The sequence below is a fragment of the Neodiprion pinetum genome, chromosome 1 (genome assembly GCF_021155775.2).
Source record: "Neodiprion pinetum isolate iyNeoPine1 chromosome 1, iyNeoPine1.2, whole genome shotgun sequence".
Taxonomy (NCBI): Eukaryota; Metazoa; Arthropoda; class Insecta; order Hymenoptera; family Diprionidae; genus Neodiprion; species Neodiprion pinetum.
In genome coordinates, this window is record NC_060232.1 from 11,903,956 (window position 1) to 11,923,251 (window position 19,296).

General features: G+C 36.3%; 2 protein-coding genes across 2 annotated transcripts in view; one reads left to right on the forward strand and one right to left on the reverse strand.

The window, feature by feature from the left end:
- LOC124211268 (uncharacterized) overlaps positions 1–2,740 on the reverse strand; it is a 107,874-nt gene extending 105,134 nt beyond the window's left edge. Inside the window, exon 1 of the mRNA XM_046610196.2 lies at positions 1,083–2,740. Within this exon, the coding sequence (XP_046466152.1) occupies positions 1,083–1,320 (238 nt within the window). The 5' untranslated portion in view covers positions 1,321–2,740. The remainder of the gene's footprint in view (positions 1–1,082) is intronic.
- Positions 2,741–6,598: 3,858 nt separating this feature from the next.
- On the forward strand, positions 6,599–19,011 carry LOC124211372 (RIB43A-like with coiled-coils protein 2). The gene is made up of 7 exons (XM_069135440.1): positions 6,599–6,721; positions 11,695–11,835; positions 15,603–15,705; positions 15,909–16,141; positions 17,039–17,266; positions 18,158–18,264; positions 18,655–19,011. Exons 1-7 carry the CDS (start codon positions 6,599–6,601, stop codon positions 18,794–18,796), a joined length of 1,077 nt encoding a protein of 358 aa, XP_068991541.1. The 3' UTR covers positions 18,797–19,011.
- Positions 19,012–19,296: the final 285 nt, after the last annotated feature.

Sequence of the window (19,296 nt, forward strand, 5' to 3'; positions counted from 1 at the left end):
TTTCGAGATGTTTAATTTTGCTCAAAAAAAGGATTGCTTCGCTGACAATTATACGAAAATCATTCGAGCAGTTCCTACTTTCATTGATAATATTTTTCAACGAAAGAGAAAAAAAAAGTTCCAAGACCGATTCATTTCGCAGAACTATAATCAATCTCTCTTCCTGAAACACGGACAAAATCACCTTCGAGCTAGCTGGAAATCGTTAATTGTTGTACAGACTGATGTCAAATGTGACGAGATTGCACTATCTGAAGGTCGGTAAGTATCGGAGCGAAGAGAGTGGATAATAAGAAGAAAAGAGATAATTTCGATATGCATTTCCAGGAGTATAATCCAACCTCGCCGACAGTAAAGACGTTAACTGGAACTTGGGAGAATAAGGATGAACATCTAATGGGACACTGAGCACCAATTAACCGATTTTCGATATGACACTTCATGCACTCTGAATCGTCAATTATTGAAAGTTTGTCCATATTTTCGCTATTCTATACTATAACACAAAATCTACACGTAGACCTTACTCTGTATTCTACGTCATCATAAAATGATCGACGACGGGAAGTCACGGACAAAAACATTCGACGGATGTAAAAGCAAATTATTATCCTGACGTTTTTCCACGCACCTGAAGTTCAGGCACATCGAATTTGACCGAAAACCCAAGTCGCTGCTGGAACTGAGATTCTACGATAAATTTTTAAAGAGTAACCGGAACCCAGAAAAGTTATCGACTAAATATCAGAGCAGTGCATTCGTTGATTATTGATACGGTTTTTCGACGAGTCCGAAGCTAGTAACGTCAACGTAACGAAACATACCAGGCATAAAATCATTACCGTGGAAATTTCTGAATGACTTTCAAAGGAGTTGGCTTTTAAAAATGTAAGTATATCTCGCTTATCATGGTTCATAAAATTTCAGACGATCCTGAAAAGTGCGAGGTAACGATTTCTCCTAAGCATCCATTGTTGAAATAACGTTACTGACTTCATCCTCATGTTCTTCGATGAAGTTCGATCTCTTTTAATTTAAATTCCCGTTTTTTGGCAAGGTGTATTCGATTCGCTCCCACTGACCTTTTCTGCGTCCGAAGGGTCCGAAGAACGTGCTGCTTTTGCCGATGACATTGTCGTCGATGTACTTCAACAGTTTGGTGGTGTCTTCGCCCTTCTTAACGGCGATAGATTTTACGGGGCGAGGCGGAGTCCTAGGCAAGGCACTCTGCAGGGGCAGAGATTCCTCCGACAGGGAGTTGATCCTGCGCTGCGAACCACCCCAGTTTTTCGAACTGGATATCTTCACGGAACAGCTCATCCTCTCATAGTATGCGGGATTACAACTGTCGCGAATTCAACCAAATTCACCAATTCAAATATCACTGTGCAATATCTTAAATCGATTAATTATACGACGTTTTTATCCTCGAGTTTTTGGATTTTCACAAAACTTTTTTACCGACCGAACCACGCTGTTTTACCGACTAAACTAGCGAGCAGTTGTCTTTACGATTTCTACCCGTCGAGGTGACGAGGACGACTCACTTAATCCTCAACGATTTTGGACGGGGTTTTGCAAGATAAATATAAGAATATAGACGAACAATCCCGAGGATGTGATCTCTGCATATATAATAGTCGGAAAATCATAAACGTGAACGACGTAAAGTACCGGCAAAATATTTCAAATATCTCGCAAAAGCTGCAAGCTTTTACAATCAAACAAACGACACGAGATATATTTTTTTACCGCTTTCCGTTTCGATAATGTACTGCGTGACAATAAATATTAATTAATAGATGTATATTTTGTAAGACACTTGAATTTATTGAATATTATTATCACTTGGTATTCTTATTGCAGATTTCACATATAATGTAGGCGGGTACCTTAAGTATCGATTCAATAAACCAATTTCATTTATGCTCCGCGCTGTTATTGTACTCGATACTTTTTCTTCTCTTATTCAATCATCAACATTTTTTATCCACAATATATTTTCACTTTGTTTCACTGTGTATTCTTCAATCCAACGAGCACTATAATTGTTTAAAACACGAATTCTCACAAAAACGAATCGCGAAGTCAACTTCGAGTTATTAGTCGTAGAATAATTTGACCTGGCACCAGTACAATATTATGGCATCCCAATCAGCGAGACGAGTTTCCCAATCTGCCGCAACTGATCTGCATCATTAAAAGATTTTTCCTTTTATTCAAACACCCGTGGTATTAAACTAAAACCGTGAGCGCACTTTTTCCACCTTAAACGGACAATCCCGAGCTGTTTCCAATGTGCAATTTGAATTACGATCAACGTTACAAACGCAGCTTTAAAGTCGAAGCACCATTGGTCGTTTTCAACAAATTTGTCTTGACTTTTTTTGGTTCTCAAATATCCAATATCATCTTCAATTCGAATTCACCATCGATCATCAATTTTAAACAATATGGCGGATAATCCAGAAGCAATAAAGAATTAGAATAATTTTCTTGCCTTATTCGTCTTTTGTTTTTTAAATCTTCATCTCCTCCTTCTTGTTGGATCCCTCCTCACTCTTTCTTTCACTTCGTATTTTCCTTCCGTTCTTTGTGCGTCTGGCTTTTAAACTGCCGACGCGTGATCGAGTTGCGTGCGTGCGTGTGTTTCTATGTGTATGTGTGTGTATGTGGGTGTGGGTGTTTCTCGTTTTATCGAGAAAACAAACGTGATAAGTCCGTGCAGCCACTACGAGCGTCTTACCGAGACTGGCAGTCTGCTCGTAAATGTCCCTCCCGCCAGACTCTGAGCATCTATGACGTCACGGTTTGGCGCACGCGCTCAGCGACCATTTTCTACCTTGTGGGAATGGAGAGAATATCTCTCCGCGACCAGCTCTCGTTGTCCGATATCGTTAGATCATCGCATTATCGACGAAAAATTAATGAATAATCGGCTATCGACCGTAGCTTTGATTATATGCGCATTTCGAACTTCTTTTACAATTTTTCTCCGATATTAACTCAAAAGAATAAGTCATGAGAAAAACTTGTGGAAACACACTCGTTTATTGCGTTTCCTGACGTCTGGTGAATGAGACTTCCCGATTTCCTCAGATGAAACTGAATTATTACGGAATACGTCTGAAGCACATCGAAGAATTTACGGAGTGACACTTTCCATGGTGTTCAGAGTGGAAGAAAAAAGAAATTATGAGCAGAAAAGCACAGCAGAACTTAGTATACTAATTAGTGATGGCTACTAAGCTAAAAATAATCGACTCGATTAAATCCGTAACGATTGATCGATTATTTCATATTTTTGTTTGCAACGATGCATTTCAAAACAAAGTTCCGTAAATGTTAGTACGTGGTCTTAATGGCGTTAAAGTTTTTTGATAATTTATGGTTTCATTAAAAATACTCTTCAATTTCAGGTAAAAATATACGTTTATATTTCACTAATCATACCAAATCGATTATTCTTCAAACTCGATTAATCGACCGACTTAAATTTAATGGATTATTTTTGGTCATTTTTACACTACTAATAAAATCTTTCTTGGAATCGTCCATATACATATTTCATCCATTCTTTACTCTTCATTCTATACCCTTTTATTGCAAAACAATCCCTTCATCAAATCTATATCGTTTCTACTACATCTGATCTATTTTTTAAATTTGATTCAATTTAATTTCAAACGCGATGAAACAAATCTCCTGCGTCTTTGTCTTTGTCGTCCAGCTCATGTCTTGTTTTTATATCGATCCTCTCTCACTGATTCAATGAATCTTTTTTTCGCGTGCAACTCTTTTTGCACAACATGCTGATTTATAAGAAAAAATAATTTCAACTACGCTTGAAATGAAGATCTGGGAAAAATCGTCGAGTGTTATTTCAGCCCACGAAAACTATAATCTTGCAAATCGTACAAAATATCCAAGATATTGACGGGAAACGTGGCCCAGTTTACGAAGAGAGCTCCATATGGCGCATACGTTATCCGTTCGCAGGACAAAGAACTAGACTCATACGGCGATATAAACGGAGGCCTTATTCGTGAGCCAGGCGGGTGTGCCACTCCACTGATTAATCATCGATCATGTTTCGACTTAGAAAAATATAATGCGATTAAATTAGCATTTTTTAAAGTAATCGGTGTAGCTTGTCTAATGACATTTTCGTAACTATTCAACTTCCTTATTTGCTATGCTTTTTTTTCATCCAGAAATTTTGTTCATTTTGTTAATTTGAATATAAAATCGTCAACGTACGGCACAATTTATTTGTAATACGTATAGAACCGCTAACCTTTAACTGTTGGTAATATTTTTAGAAAGTGCGGGTCAAAATATTTATTGACCGAAAGCCAATATCGATTATTTAAACGTTTGAATTATTCGATTTATCCGCATTCTTTAGAATTTCTAAACTTTCATAGATACATCCTAAATTGTTTAAGCACAAAATTGAAACAATTTGTGATATTATTCTATGTTTATCGGAAATTTCTATAAAATTAATTGAGAATCTCTAAATTTATTGCAATTTGTATGCCGTCTGTAACTTTTAAAAACTCTCCGACAACCTGTAAAAATGTTTCAACTTTGGTACTAATAATTTGGCACAGATATTGAAATAAAAATTGTTACGGTACGGTAAGCATAATATAAAAAGACGTTTGGGTTTGAATTTTTTGTTTTAAGCAAATGATTAAATCATCAGTTCTCCAATACGAGAAATTGGCTTTGGCCAATTATTTCTGAAATTATAAAACTCTTGTATTTTTCGAACATCAATGACTTGAAATTGGAGTCACGTTTAATTTTGTTTAGAAAATCGAATATTTTGGATAAACGAGCTATGAACTAGACGACGACGATAAAAGGGTGAACCTGTATACTACATATATATGCGTTTGTGTTGCACAGATATGTGTGATACGTCCGTGTGACGTACACATTTCAGCTGACCTAATAACCACGCAGCCTCCTAGCTATTTTACTATTTTTGTCAATGGCAGTTGCCACTACGCAGTGGCGAATAGTGACAAAGAACAAAGAAATTCATTCAAAATTCAATGCGGTCTAGCTCAGAAATTGCTCTATGCATTTGCCGCGGTGTAAAAAAATTATTATCAATGGTAAAAATGAGTTCTAATGCCAAAAAAATTAATGTCGAGACAATTTTTTTCATCGATCTTTTGGATACTCTTTTTTTACATTTTGCCAGATATTGGTATTGTTACTTACGTACTAGTTACGGTAAACTTTGGTCAGTTTTTTTAAGGCTTACAAACAAAAACAATTGGGCAAATTCTTTCGTTTTGAATGATAGACTGTTTGAAAATATTCTAGTTTTTTATAAACCTTCAAATATACAATTATAACTATGGCGTAATATCCAATATGTATATTAATTTTGGATAGAAAAATGGTAAAGAAATTGATTTGTAAATGCGGTTGCGTTTTAGGAAAATCTTTCCAATTATAGCGATCGAACGGAATTTCAGATGGGATAATTTTGGAATATCAAAATGAAAAAAGTACGAATTCACTGAAAACTGTTGACCTAAAAATATGTTTTGTCTAACATTCTTTATTCTGAGCATTATTTATTGAAAGAATTGATATGAGCGTATTTTTGATAATATTAGGTTGAAATGTACATTTATAGCGAGATATCGATAACACAACTAGTTTGAATTTCGCTATTATGCGATTCTTTCATCTTCTTAATCTTCAATATTCAAAACTTAGAATATTCAGATTTTTCAATGGGGTTTTAAGCAAAAAGTATTTTCAGCTTTCTAGCCATTGAGCATCTTCGATGTATTTGCAAAAAAGATTCATAGAAGATCATAATAAGCAAAATTTTTATAATTTCCCTGCAGACGAAAGAAGCTCATATTCGAAATAAAATAGGAAAAAAATAACGATGCACCTGTATTATAAATAAATAATTGAATCTATCGAATTAAACCGTTCGATTTTTTGTACATCATAGTGTACAATTTTGATTTTCGTTTTTTACGATTTTCTCGAGTTATACTGCATATTAAATAATTGTCAAGTACGTGAAACAGAGGTAAATTTTCCGACAAATCGATTGCCGGTATTTATTTTGTTGAATTATTCTCGCTTTGCGAAAAAACGCAAATTTTGATTTAAAAAATTCGATATCCGAAACATGTCCAATACATCTCAAAATTGTCCAAAAACTGTTTCTTCGCTCAAATAAAAGCATCAAGTGTCAATATCTTAATTCAAAAGTGAACGGGTCAAAAAAACATCCAAGCTGTTGATCGCACCATTCGGCTTATCAAGTCTACAGAGTATTACCCAAAGCTAATTATCAAAGAAGTTTCTCACCAAACTGTGACCATTGACCGGTTGGCGGTAAATAGGAGGGTTGCCCTGCCAACCAGATCCGGGGGTGCCGAGTCAAACTTTCCATGACAACCCGGTTATATTTGCGGGCATTTGGACAAAGGAAAATGACCAAAGACTCCGAGACTTCCCTGACAGCGTGTCGCGGTTTAATTTTTCCTCCCGTTTCGCGGCTTTCTATCAATCACAAAAATCCTTAAATCGCTTCAACTTTGCCCGCAACATGCTCAAGTTCCAGCTTGCAACGCCGCAGGATCTCAGGGCTGCTGCAAAAGTCGAGCACAAGCGGCAGATCGAGGAGGCGAGGAAATCCCGCATATTCAACCCTCGATCCAGGCGCATTGGGGTGAGTTCAGTTCGTCGGACCCTGTTTCGTTCTCACTGGAGAACTAGACACGTGATTTTTACAATTTTTCATTCGTGATTATCCACCGACGTCTCATTTTCAGGACCAGTGTTTCACGTTTTTTACATTCGTGTAAAACTTTGTTAATGCTTGAACAAATTTAAACGTATTACCGATTGGTGATGTATCGTAGATTTTTACGGTTGCGTTGGATTTTTGCGTCTACCGTTCATTGTACGGTCCATTTTAAGAATAACTTCGATCTTACTTTCGTGATTGGTAAAAATATTGGCCATCTTACAATAAGACAGCTCTGCAAGATTGAGATTCATTTTTAATCTTATATCGTACGTAATTCAAGTGTATTTTGGGTGATTAACAAGTTTCGCTAATGAAAAGCTTAAGAGTTTTCGGTCTTTTACGCTGAGAAAAATTTCATTTGTTACGGTAACTAGAAAAATTCAGTGAAATGGGTATCGTTGAAAGAACTGTTTGAATATTGTTGTGATTACGAAAAACGAGGTACACGCAACCATTTTGCTCTATTGTCGATATTTTTTTTTAAATTATATAATAATAATGTTAAATAAGGCTTTAACATTAATTTATTGTTGCACAAGCATTAAATTTTCGCAACAGTTACACGAAAATCTAGCGATCGTAATGAGAAAGAATAGTAACGGATACTAGACTTTCTGGTAAGAGCTACAAAACTAATTTTCATTTTGTACCTAAAACTATATTTTTCGGTTGTGGTGAAAAATAAAAATAGTTAAAGACTGAGCGGTAACCGGAACTAAAAGTTTCTTTCAACGTATAACCCTAGAACACTTGTACGGGGTTGTAAACGACTCCGGCCGACTTTTAACCCTCGCTCCTAAATCAATTGCGATTATTAGCTAGGAACCGTGACCATAATTCAGTTTTACTTCTATTTCACTATATGGCCGTTTATGTTTCGTGGCAGTAGGTGAGTTTTACTTTTCTTACTTAAATTATAATATTTTGATTTTTTACTACGTATTTTAATTTTAATATACTTCATATACTGAAGCAATTTTCATTGTGGAATCGGACGCTTTGTCAAAATTGTATGTGATATTTTTACGCAGAAAATGGCTTAAAGATACTTTGGCTGTCTTCGAGGAACACCGAACGGTATATTGTTGTTTTTACGCCACTGTAGTCAATTTATTATTACCAATCGTATACTATTTTTTAAATAAAAGAACTTGTAAATATTCTAAAACCCCTTAAAAAAACTTTTTTTATTACATATTTATTGACTTTTTTCGTATTTCCCTATTCCGTATGTTTCCTTTTTTCATGTACCGAAAGAAATACACTTTTTCAATGGGGCATAGAAATAGAAATGTTTTTCCTACAGGTCTGATGTATTCTCTTCGAAATCGGGTTCGAAATTTGGAAATCGGTTCATTACAAAAAGAACATGTACGATTTTGTGCGAAAAATTACGTTTCTGCGGTTTATTAGTTCTTTTTAGTAGTGAATTGAATTTTTCTCCAACTAAAATTTAATGAAACTAAATTTGCTCTTCACCCATCGTTCCCTTATTGAAAAACGAAAACATTTATTGCTTAACCGAGTCCCATTATTACTTTTAGAACGATTTTGCGAACACGAATCGTGTGGGGCATGAGCTAAAAATTAAAATAAGAGACGTGTTCTAAGGAATAAAAATCTTTCAATCTCTCAAAGGTCAATGAAAGGCCTTAAATAATTTTTGAATGAGTAGATTAATCATAAAATGACAAGAGACCTTTTCTTACACAGCGTTCAATACCCTAAAAAAATAGTTTCTAGTTTTATCAGTACACTATGGCGTTGGCGAGTTATAAAATTCCAAAGTTTGAAGAAAAAAAAAAAAAAAAAAATGTCCTACGATATTTAAATGGGAAATAGGAAAATCGCGTCGACGCATCTCTCAATATTAATATTAAGAACACAAACTTTGACAGCAATTTTTTTCTTGTCGCAATTTGGAACAATTTTTGTGTCTTGAATATTGAAAAAAATGAGTAAATTTTTTTGACACACTCTAGTGTTCACGGATAAAATTAGATGTGCACCGCGAGCCCACGCTGAGGTCGGAATTCTATTTTAAGCCGTGCCTCTACGTCAGGTATGTATGTATAGGCAGGTTTTCCTGAACCTCGAAAAAGGTAATCGCACACGCAGCCCTTGGCGTCCGAGGCTTGAAACCTGGCTGCATAAAACGCGTCGATACGAACGCGCCCACGTCGCGTGAGCGTAACTCGTTACTCAGGTGTTGATGCGGTATAGCTGATGGTGCATGTGCCTACAAACTCGAGGAATAGCGGCGTAGGAGCAACGCGGGATTCCCCGCGATCCGCCGATTTACCGAGGTGAAAAAAACTTACTGTCATCATCGAAAATACACTGATACACTGCTGAGTTTGCCTTGGCCTGCAATGAACGCCTTAAAAGTTTATGGGACTTACTCGAAGACAGGAGGAAAATACCCTGAAACAAAAACGCGATTCATGGATCTTTTGTGTTACATTTTGCGTAAGGATTATGTATTTTTTTTTTTTTTATATACTTTGCTTAATAAATTTATTGTTGAACTATAACGATTGTACAGTAATGTTCATTAATGGGTTTCCAAGGGCTCACTATTTTTTTTTCAAATCAAAACTGGAACCAGTTTCCTTTCCAAGCAAATTTTATGTTTCAATGACCAGCGGCGCAAGTGACGGGAGCAACAAACGATGCTTTGATCGTAGACACATAAAATTTCCATAGAAAAAAAAGCTTATCTCACTTTTCATAGCCAGCCACTCGGAGTCCATGAATAAACATTATTGTACATATGTATCGCAGAATTTTTTTTCACCAATCGTCAAGCTCGTGAAGAAATCTGTTGCAGACGATTTCAGGCTATACAGTGGGTCCCATATTTCCTTAAAAGTACATACCATCTTTTTTTTCCTTCCCTTATAACCACTCTGATACTGAAGGTTTCCCCTAAATGTACCCTAAAGCAGTCAGTTTTTCGTCGAAACTCCCCTATTTGAATCAGTTGGTTGGTTTTTTTTTTTCATAAACTAAAATGGAATGAAAAAATCAATTTGATCGTTGAGAACAATGTTTATATTTGCAACTAAATGTGCAACAAAATAATTCCGTAAAAATTATGATTTTATAAAATATAATAAAGTTTTGAGATTCAGTGTATTTCTTTTTTTCTTTTTTTTGTATCTATGTCAAGCTGGAAGTTTTAGTCGATGAAAACAAAAAGAATCAAGTAAAATGTAATACTTCAATATATTTTACATTAGAAATTTCTTTTAATCCCCCCTAATATTACCCGAAAATTTTTGTATTTGCATGGGATTTTTTTTTCTCTGCAATATGAACATGTTTTTGGGGTGCAATCGACGAAATTCCACAACGAGCAAAATAACGGACATCCTAGTGTTTATCTAATTTTGCTCTATTGGGTCAGAACAGTGGAAAAATATTGAAATCCTAATACTTCCCCATTTTTACAAAGCTTTGTCCAAAGGGTGTTTCAGCGAAGTGGTTGGAGTGCCGATATCATTCGAAGCCATTTCGTAATCTCCAAAACCAAACTGAAATTGGTAAATGTTAAAATAAAATTCTGTATTAGTAATCATCAAGGCAATGATTGGTAGTTACGAGAAATAATTTAGGATTACAGGAATCTCTTCGTAATCTTAAGAAATCACGTATAATCAAAGTAAAATTTATCTGTCAAGTCATTTCTCGTAATCACTCTATAAAATGTAAGTAATCACGAAACACGTAACCATAGTATCAATTTTTGTTCGATGAAACACCCCTTACCTTTGCTTAAGTTCCCCTAAAATTACTTTACCTGAGCACTACGAAACCTGCGATTTGTATAAAGAATTAAAGAATAAAAGATAAAATGACGTTAAATTCAGACACAAACAACCTTCTCGAACAAATTTCAAATCGTTAAGTTACAAAGTTCAGGGCAGTGATCACATAGATATGTATGTTATACGACCAGGAAGTGAGTCTATGATTTTTGAGGTAATGCCAGAAATGTGAAAGGTTTCGTGACGGGTTGACAAATATTCACAAAGGTCTGACCTCTTCTCATTCTGCAGAATTGTGTGAAAAAAAAAAAAAACATTTCAATTGCAACACATACTTCACTCTTTTCCTCCCTCTACGATATTTCCTCTGAAACGATTTTCCTCATTTCTCTTGCATAACTATCACCGTGTGAATTTAAACTCCGATGCGTTACGGGAAATCGTTGCGTGATAGAATCTCTCTCGAGTTGGTATTGCAAAGGCTGATGCATATTTCTTGTCTTGAGCACGACTGAAAATACTCCTGCGCTCTTGATTGATAACACGTGAGTGTTGGAACTATAGACGTGACGATAAATGTATGGACGCGTGTACATACGTGGGTACAAGAGTACAGGAAGTCGACTGTTGGGCTGCTTCATGTTCGGCGCCAGGAAATACGTAAGCGTAACATCAACCGAGTTAACAAGTATGTTGGTACGAATTGATATACCTACTCGATTCTCGCTTCGAGAAGGTGGAAGTACTTTCGCATTTTAAGGAATAAATTTGGTTTTTGCACAATTGTAAACAATTCCCTCGGCAAATGTTTAAACGGACATGTTTTTGTTATTCAATCTGTCAATTATATTATACTAACTAAAATTCGCAACCTCGTATAGACTAGGACTGTGCGATGAATAGATTAATCAACAGCTTCGGTTAGTAACTCTTTTTTTTTCCATACCAAACAAGTCATCGGTGAAGCATCAAATCTCGAAACAGGTGTTTTTAACAGTAAAATTAACATCGGCGTGAAATTGTTTGTTGCACGTATATTTCTTTCACATTGCATAAATTTGGAAATTGATGGTGTAGGTGCAGAGCGTCGTTTAAAAAAGTTCATTCTTATTTGCGTTGCAGATAGATAAGGAATTCCTGGACAAACAGGTAGAGGAGAAAAAACAGCTGGCTCAGCTCGAGAAGGAGAAAGAATACCGGATGGACGAGCAACTGGTGCGTAGCAGCCGATTGGCGATGATGTTGGAAAAACGAGAGGAAGAGGTACGATACCTGATAATTAATAAGCATTAAGTTGGCCCGACTATTTACGTATAGTAGAAATTTCACGCGTATACCAGGACAATTTCTTGAAACTTGAAAATCAACCGCGCATGTGTCAAATAATTCAATCTCATTGGTCGGCGAAATCTTCCCGCAGCGATATTTTCGTCTGCGATGCAGGCGGGCCAACGTACACAAAATGTGTAAGTTTGAATTTTCAAAGAGCATAAACATTAAATGCCGACCGTTCTATGAAGAATCAACTCTCCGGCCTAATAACAAGTGCTTCCCAAAACTTTCCGAGTCACTACCTCAATTATTTAAGATTCTAACCTCGAAAATTCGTATCAACCGCATCGCCGCCAGAAACAGTTTGACAGCTGAAACTCGGCATGGCAAGCCTGCGCGAACAGCCGATAAAACTCGCGCATGCGCGGTTGATTTTCAAGTTTCAAGAGATTGTCCCGGTATAGCCATAGATGATCCGATCACGTTACCAGTTTCTAATTGAATAAATAGTCATGTCTCTGAAATAACGCAGATCACAATTCACTGCACTTGGCTATAGTTTAAATGTAAAAATAACCAGTAGAAAGTTATTTCCATTATTTACACAAGTCTGTTTTTTCCGCAAACTTCCTTTCGCCCTTTTAAGCTCACTCGCGGGACTTTCTGTAGAAGCTTGACGGCCTTTCGACATGAACTTGTCACCATGCAATAATTTCTTCCCAACGCAAACGCGTATACACGCACCCATTATCATATGTGAGCCCAGTAATGCCGCACCACCGGAAGTTTCTCATCCGAGATCACCGCATGACTCCTTGAACGGACGTATGATCGCATTCGTGTCTCTTCTGCGGTGGCTAACGACAATCGAAGAAACGATCTTGCTGAAATATCCGTCACTAGAGGATGCTACCGAGGATTACGTGACGTTCGGATTAGAGTAGATCAGCATGAGTTCACTTTTATAAATAGGCCAATTATAATAGGAGTACGTAAATGTTATAGTAGTCGAATCGATTTGAAAATCGAATAAAATATTCGAGACTTTGAATTAATTCTAGTCATTCGAATGGTTCAAAGGCGTCAAATAATGCGGTTCCTATCTTGAATTCTCCGTGTTTTTCTGATTGGAAAATACTTCGACGAACGTAAAATGTAACCGTGAAAATTTTTTTGGACAGGAAATTGAATGTGATTTTGGAAATGAGACTAGTAAATGTTGAGTTAACAGATCAGCAAATTGGAACGGTTGCCAAACTCCAGAATGAATCGAAACTGTAAAGAGTCGCCTCAGGAAAAAAATTACTGAAAAATTGCGTGTTCTAACTGATAAATTTCAGTAACCTCGCGATCATTTTTTTAATAAATTCCATTTTTCAGGCTTTATCGACATCAGACCAAGATTTTGATTGTTTGGAATTCATTTTCGTTAATTTGTTAATCGTAATTTATGATATTTACACTCATACAAACATCGAGTACTTATGAAGACATTTTTTACCATAAAAGTCAATGTTCAGATAACTGTAACTGAAATCTATTTGCAGAAATATTTTCTTTTGATAAAAAATTGCAGTTTTTAGGACGCAAGCTTTCTTCCGGCAAATTGTCATCAATTAAAGCTTGAGGTGTTTTCTTAAATCGGAGAAATTGTCACTTTCAAAAAATGAAGAGAACTATCGAATTTCAAACAGGCTTCGAAGGCACGAGGTGCAAGGTATATTCGGTAAAATAATTACCTGAATTGCGTGCGTTGTAGCTACTTTCAGCTTATATTTAGGGTATTTTTAGGCTGCTCGATAAGGTTTCCTCGTGACAGGTAAACTTGAAAGGAAGTAGCCCGACGGATCTACGCAGCCTTGTGTTAAGAGGGTATCGAACCTGATACTGGCACCATTTGTAGCCACTACCAGGTATCATCGGATAGAAAAGTTACGGGATATAAAATATAGATTCCGTTCTCATTGAAAGTTTTGTAATTTTTTCTTGCCTTTTATTGCAGATAAACTTTCAAAGAAAATTACCCCCACGCGTGATATTCATTACGAAACTTCAAAACGATAGATATTAAAACTTGCAAGCTGAAAATGATAAAAAGTGTAACATTTGTACAAGTGTATAAACTGATGATTTAACGATTGGCCTAATGAATGTTCTATCATTTTCTCGAGTATTATAAGTAGTAGCCAAATACAGAGATTGATTTCATGATTAGACGTTTACTTCAGCGGTTATAATAGGAGTCTGATTAAAAAATATCGCGTGCCTAATGGCATAAGGTCGTAACCACCAGAAATAAGATTATAGTCGCAAAAGTAGCGTATTGTTTTTTGTTTTTTTTTTCACCATATTCTCTGAAAATGATCAAAACGTATAATTCAATTAAAATCAAGCGCTCGAAAATATAAAGGCAGAAGGCCATATGGTAGGCATGTACAATCTTTTTTCAGCAATAAGTAATAATAAGTATACATAAAAAAAAAATCAAAACAGAAGATCGTAACTAACTTTTTTTTCTTTTTTGCAAAGATAAAACCAAAAGGTAGTAATTGCAATTTCTTCATTTTTTTTTTGCTTTAAAAACTTCCGCGGTGCATAAAAAATGAAGACTAACAAAGTTATATACAGTAAGGATGTCGATTTTCTGAACGTCGGCTATCCAAATCGTCAATTATCGTAGCGACAGGAATACCAATAATAATTTGTGGCGGTTACGCCCTTGATCAATTACCATAGTACATCCTTCTTTCAATTTTCATCATGACCAGAAGGTCTTATCTATCAGTAAATATGATGTTTTGCTATTAATTAAACTGTTATTCAATTTTAACGTTTCTGACCATATTTTCATGTTTTAAGCTTAGATACAATCGAAAAACAAAAAATATACGCCCTTTTGCCTTTTTCAACAGCAAAAGGTCGTAAGATGACGCTTACGACCTTGCGCCATTAGACACGCGATATAAGAAATATTTCTAAAGAATGTTTCAAACAGTTTTCCCTGCAAAAATTTGATTTTGGTTACTTTTTATCACCTTTGGTGATATAAGAAGAGTATTGGTTTTGGTAGAAAATGACTTTTTGCAACACTCAACGAATCTTTACGTTTCCAAATCTCTAGAATCCGAAAAACAGGTTTTTAGAAAAATGTCGGTCTTTCGGTAACTCCGGCAAACTCTCGCAATAACGTCGGAAAGGACGAAATGAAAAAATTCGAATCTTCCAGGATTTTACGATCAAATGATGGACATAAAAAATTGCCGTATCCCGTTTGATTTTTACGTCCGGTTCTATCGAAAATGAATCGATTCTCAATGTTGAACCGATAAATCTGTAATTTTCCTTCTTTATTACTTCTTCTGAATTTCTGTAAATTTTCTTATTCTTCAGAAACTTATGTTTTTTTGCTCATTTTGCTTTCAAAACTCTTTCATTTGGCTGCCAAGCCCTATAAATTTCAGATTTATCACTCGGCCGTTTTCGACATCATCACGGAAATTTGTGGTACAGATCGCCAGAGTCTTTTTTTATCATGGTGATGAAAAGTATAGCGAAAAAACTATTTTTACGGCTCGTTTTTAATGGTGCATTTCCAGAAGTTTTGAAAAAACAGTCAAATTTCACTTCATGTCAAAAATATGTTTTCCATAGCTTGACTTACTGGAATTACAGCATGATTGATACAAAGAGTTTTGAAAATTGTTGCCTATTGTTAACAGCCAAGAGCTAGCTCTTCAACATTTCCTGCTTTTTTTCAGGAAAAGCGAAAAATAAATAAAGAGATCAACACTTTCCGCACTGTTTACCAACGCCCTGAGGATCGCAGAGACTTCGATCTGTACGATCCCGACATTTTAAAAAAGACAATGCCAGCACGGGTCAGAGACGAAGATCCTCGTCTCGGTCTTGCTTCAGCTCAAAAGTAATAATATTCGTCAATCGTTACCTTCTTGGTTCGTCAAGCCGTCCAAGATTCTCCATAATGTATTTTTCGCATTCCAACCGCTTCCTGATTTCCGTTGCCTTCCGAATTCACGCTTTTCCATCCTCCAACAGATTTGAGGGCGAGGATGAGAATGCCCAAGCACGAGCAAGAGTTTTGAAGGAACAGATGCAGTCGTGGCTTGAGCAGCAAACCCAGGAGCGACGCAAGGCGGAAAAGGAGCTGAAAGATGCGGATGAAGCTTATCAAAACGCTGTGGTAGCCAGAGACAAACGCGCTGTTATGCTCGAGGGAATGGAGCATGAATGTCGCCGAAAATTGAACGAAACAACAGCAAAATTCAATAAAGCTCTCGTAAGCTGCCGATGAATTCTTTCAATTTCACTATCATGCAACGGAATAACGCGTACAAGAGTAATAACTCAAAAAAGCTGCAAAAGAAAAATTGGGGGCTATCAAAAATCAAGTGTTTGAATTTCTTACAGTTAATTCACCGTCACGTAAATTATTAAAATTAATTCATATGAAATATATTAACTACGACTTAATGGGTGGAACGGGATTTAAAAGAAGCAGAGAAATGACTCAAACAGTGGTATAATACGGAAAGTTCTACGGACAGATTCCGATACCGACAGCTTACCGACATTTTAGCCGCTTCACAGCTCAGACACAAACCCTTTTATCGGATGGGTGTTTATCCGCACTTTGTTTGACTTTATCGATCATCGGGAAGGAATGAAAATTTCAACTCTTGGAAAACAAATGATCTGACGGGAGTTAGGTTGTGATGTATAATTCATGTCCGTTCAGTTACAATTTGAACAATAAATTGTCTTTTAATACATCACAGAAGAAAAAAAGATAAAAAAGATTTTCTGCACGACAAACATAACAGGTTTGCACAAAAGACTCGTATTAAGAGATTAACTTCACCTTCCGCAGTGTATCAAAAATTTATTTCCTCGTGTCCATATACCATACAATTAATATATCACATTTATTTCCTCGTCATTGACACATATTTTCCAGGGTCAAATAAAACTTACGGTCCTGCGGTCTACTTTTGCAAAATTTCAATGCCAAACTGCAGTTGAGTAGATCGCTGTAATAGTTCGCTGAATAAATAACTCAATTCAGCGTCTATGCGAGTAAAATAAATGCGCGTAATAACTTGATTGGCTGTAAGAGTGAGAGTAGAAAAAGCGACGTCGCGAAGTTGCGGGATTGATTTAATTGGCTGTCCTGCAGGCGGAGGAGCAGGAGTACCGCAGAAGACGCGCCGCGGTCCAAGATGAGGAAGATAAGATGGCAGAAATCTACAACCATGTAACCGGAGATTTCCTGACCGAGGCACCGGAACAAGCGGCGAGTAACAGAGGGCCGGACAAGCCGCTGGCTAGTCGGTACAAGGGCATGTCAGCTGCTGAACTCAAGGCATTCAGGGACGTTCAAGCAATTCAGATGGAAGAGATTACGGTAAGTGACTTTCGCCATATTTGTACAGCCACAATCGCACTGCGCAATGGTTTATTTCACCTGACGAGCAAGGCTTCTATACGCAGAGTTGACACAAAGTGATGATATTACGTCTTTTGTCACGGCCGTTCCTTGCGGCTCTTGTGTCCTTAGCCCGCGAATACGAGCGGACTTTACACCGTCCATGGTGTGATGTACGATTTTGCCTCGCATTACACCTACGCATGATGGAGAGGAGAACCCGAGCAACTCGCAGAGCCGCTGATGCAGATCTGCGCAGTCGCTCGGGTATCAAACCGGACGAACTTGCATTTTCATGGACAATTATACGCCCAAGTCGTGTTAAACTGACAAGATTTTCAGACTCCAGTATTAGCTGCAACGCGGAAAAGAGACGGCAAAATCTCACCAAAATCTTCCGATTCCACTTTTTCATATGATACCGCAAAATAATTGCTCATTTTTTCAATTATACCCAAAATTTTTCAAAATCCATATCGAAATCGAAAAAATATATATATATATACTCGCATTAGTTTCACGGTCTGATTGCAGCTGCATGATATTCAATAACAATAATAATAAAAACAAAAACATTACAACAACGTAATAAACTTTTTCCAAAACAAAACCAGACCAAACGAAATTCTGATGTTGTCTGAAAAGGAGGAGTTTACCATTTCTATATTGAATTGCACTGGATCCAATATTCAAAGATAAACTTTGAAGTGATCATATTTTTTCGAAAAAGTGTAGAAACTTGTCACGGTAAAAATAAACTTTTGAAAATTATACACAATTCGAATCTGCGTCGTTAAATACCTATGGAGTAGATTATTATGCGGGCGAAAGAGAGACCAAAATTAAATTCGAGATTTGAACATGTCGCAGAAAATGAGACAGGCGGAGAAATGCAGGGACGAAGAATGGGACAAACAAATGTCGGGGAATGCTCACGCTGCAGTAGCATTTGAGCGAGAACTGGAACGCAAGAAGAGGTGACGAGCCTTACTCTTATGATATTTATAAATATGTTGTATAAAGACAACCGAGCACCTCTGGTTAATCTCGAATTCGTGTGGTATTTACAATTTCAATAAACAATGGCTTATTCAGTTTATAACTCAATTCTACTATTTTTACATAGCATGAATATATGTTGAAATAAGGCACAATTGTTTATTATATGTGATAATTTGACATAAATTGGATTTCTACGAATTGAAAAGCTGGGTAAAAACTATTCAGGTGATTTGTAGATAATCCATTTACAAACAAAATAAGGTACGATTGATTGAAATTGTGTATGCTGTACAGTTTTTTCATTAAAAAAGATGGCGTTCGCATTTTTCCTACGATTAAATTGCATTTTGCATTGGCATTTATAGACAAATCAGCAAGCAAGTGGCGGAAGAAAATCTCCAGCTTGCCGAAGCTCAGAAATCCCATCAAGACTACCTGAACCGCGTTGTTTACAAGAACAAACCCACAGCAGCATTTTTTGAACAATTCAACAAAGGAACTCGTTAGATCTTCGATAATGACTAATATATGCAAATTTATAATTTCCTTGCAGGTCGTTGAGACTCAAGTTTTTTACCACTGTATTTTGCTAGTATAATGTTTTTACTACTTATCGTATCCGCAGCTCTGTGTGCCTGTACAATGTCAATGTAGTAAATAAAGAAGCAAATGAAGATGTAATTTTAAAAGATGTGTCAAACACAGAGCGTGTACAATGTACAAATTAGGTGTAATAAACGAATCGTATCAACTATGCATTCGTGATAGCAAAATTTTCATTTTGAGAAATATCGATGCCGGTCGACGGAATTGTTCTACTTTCGATACTCATTTAATTCATTACTGGTGTGATTAAGAAGTACTTGTTCCATGATTTGCGGTTTGACTGAACTTTTGCACATAGAAAAAGTAATTACGATGTGTAAATATTGCCATGGTAATTGGTATAATGTGCGAGATATAATTATTTTTGATTCCCTTCTAACCAGAGAAATCAAACTTTTTGT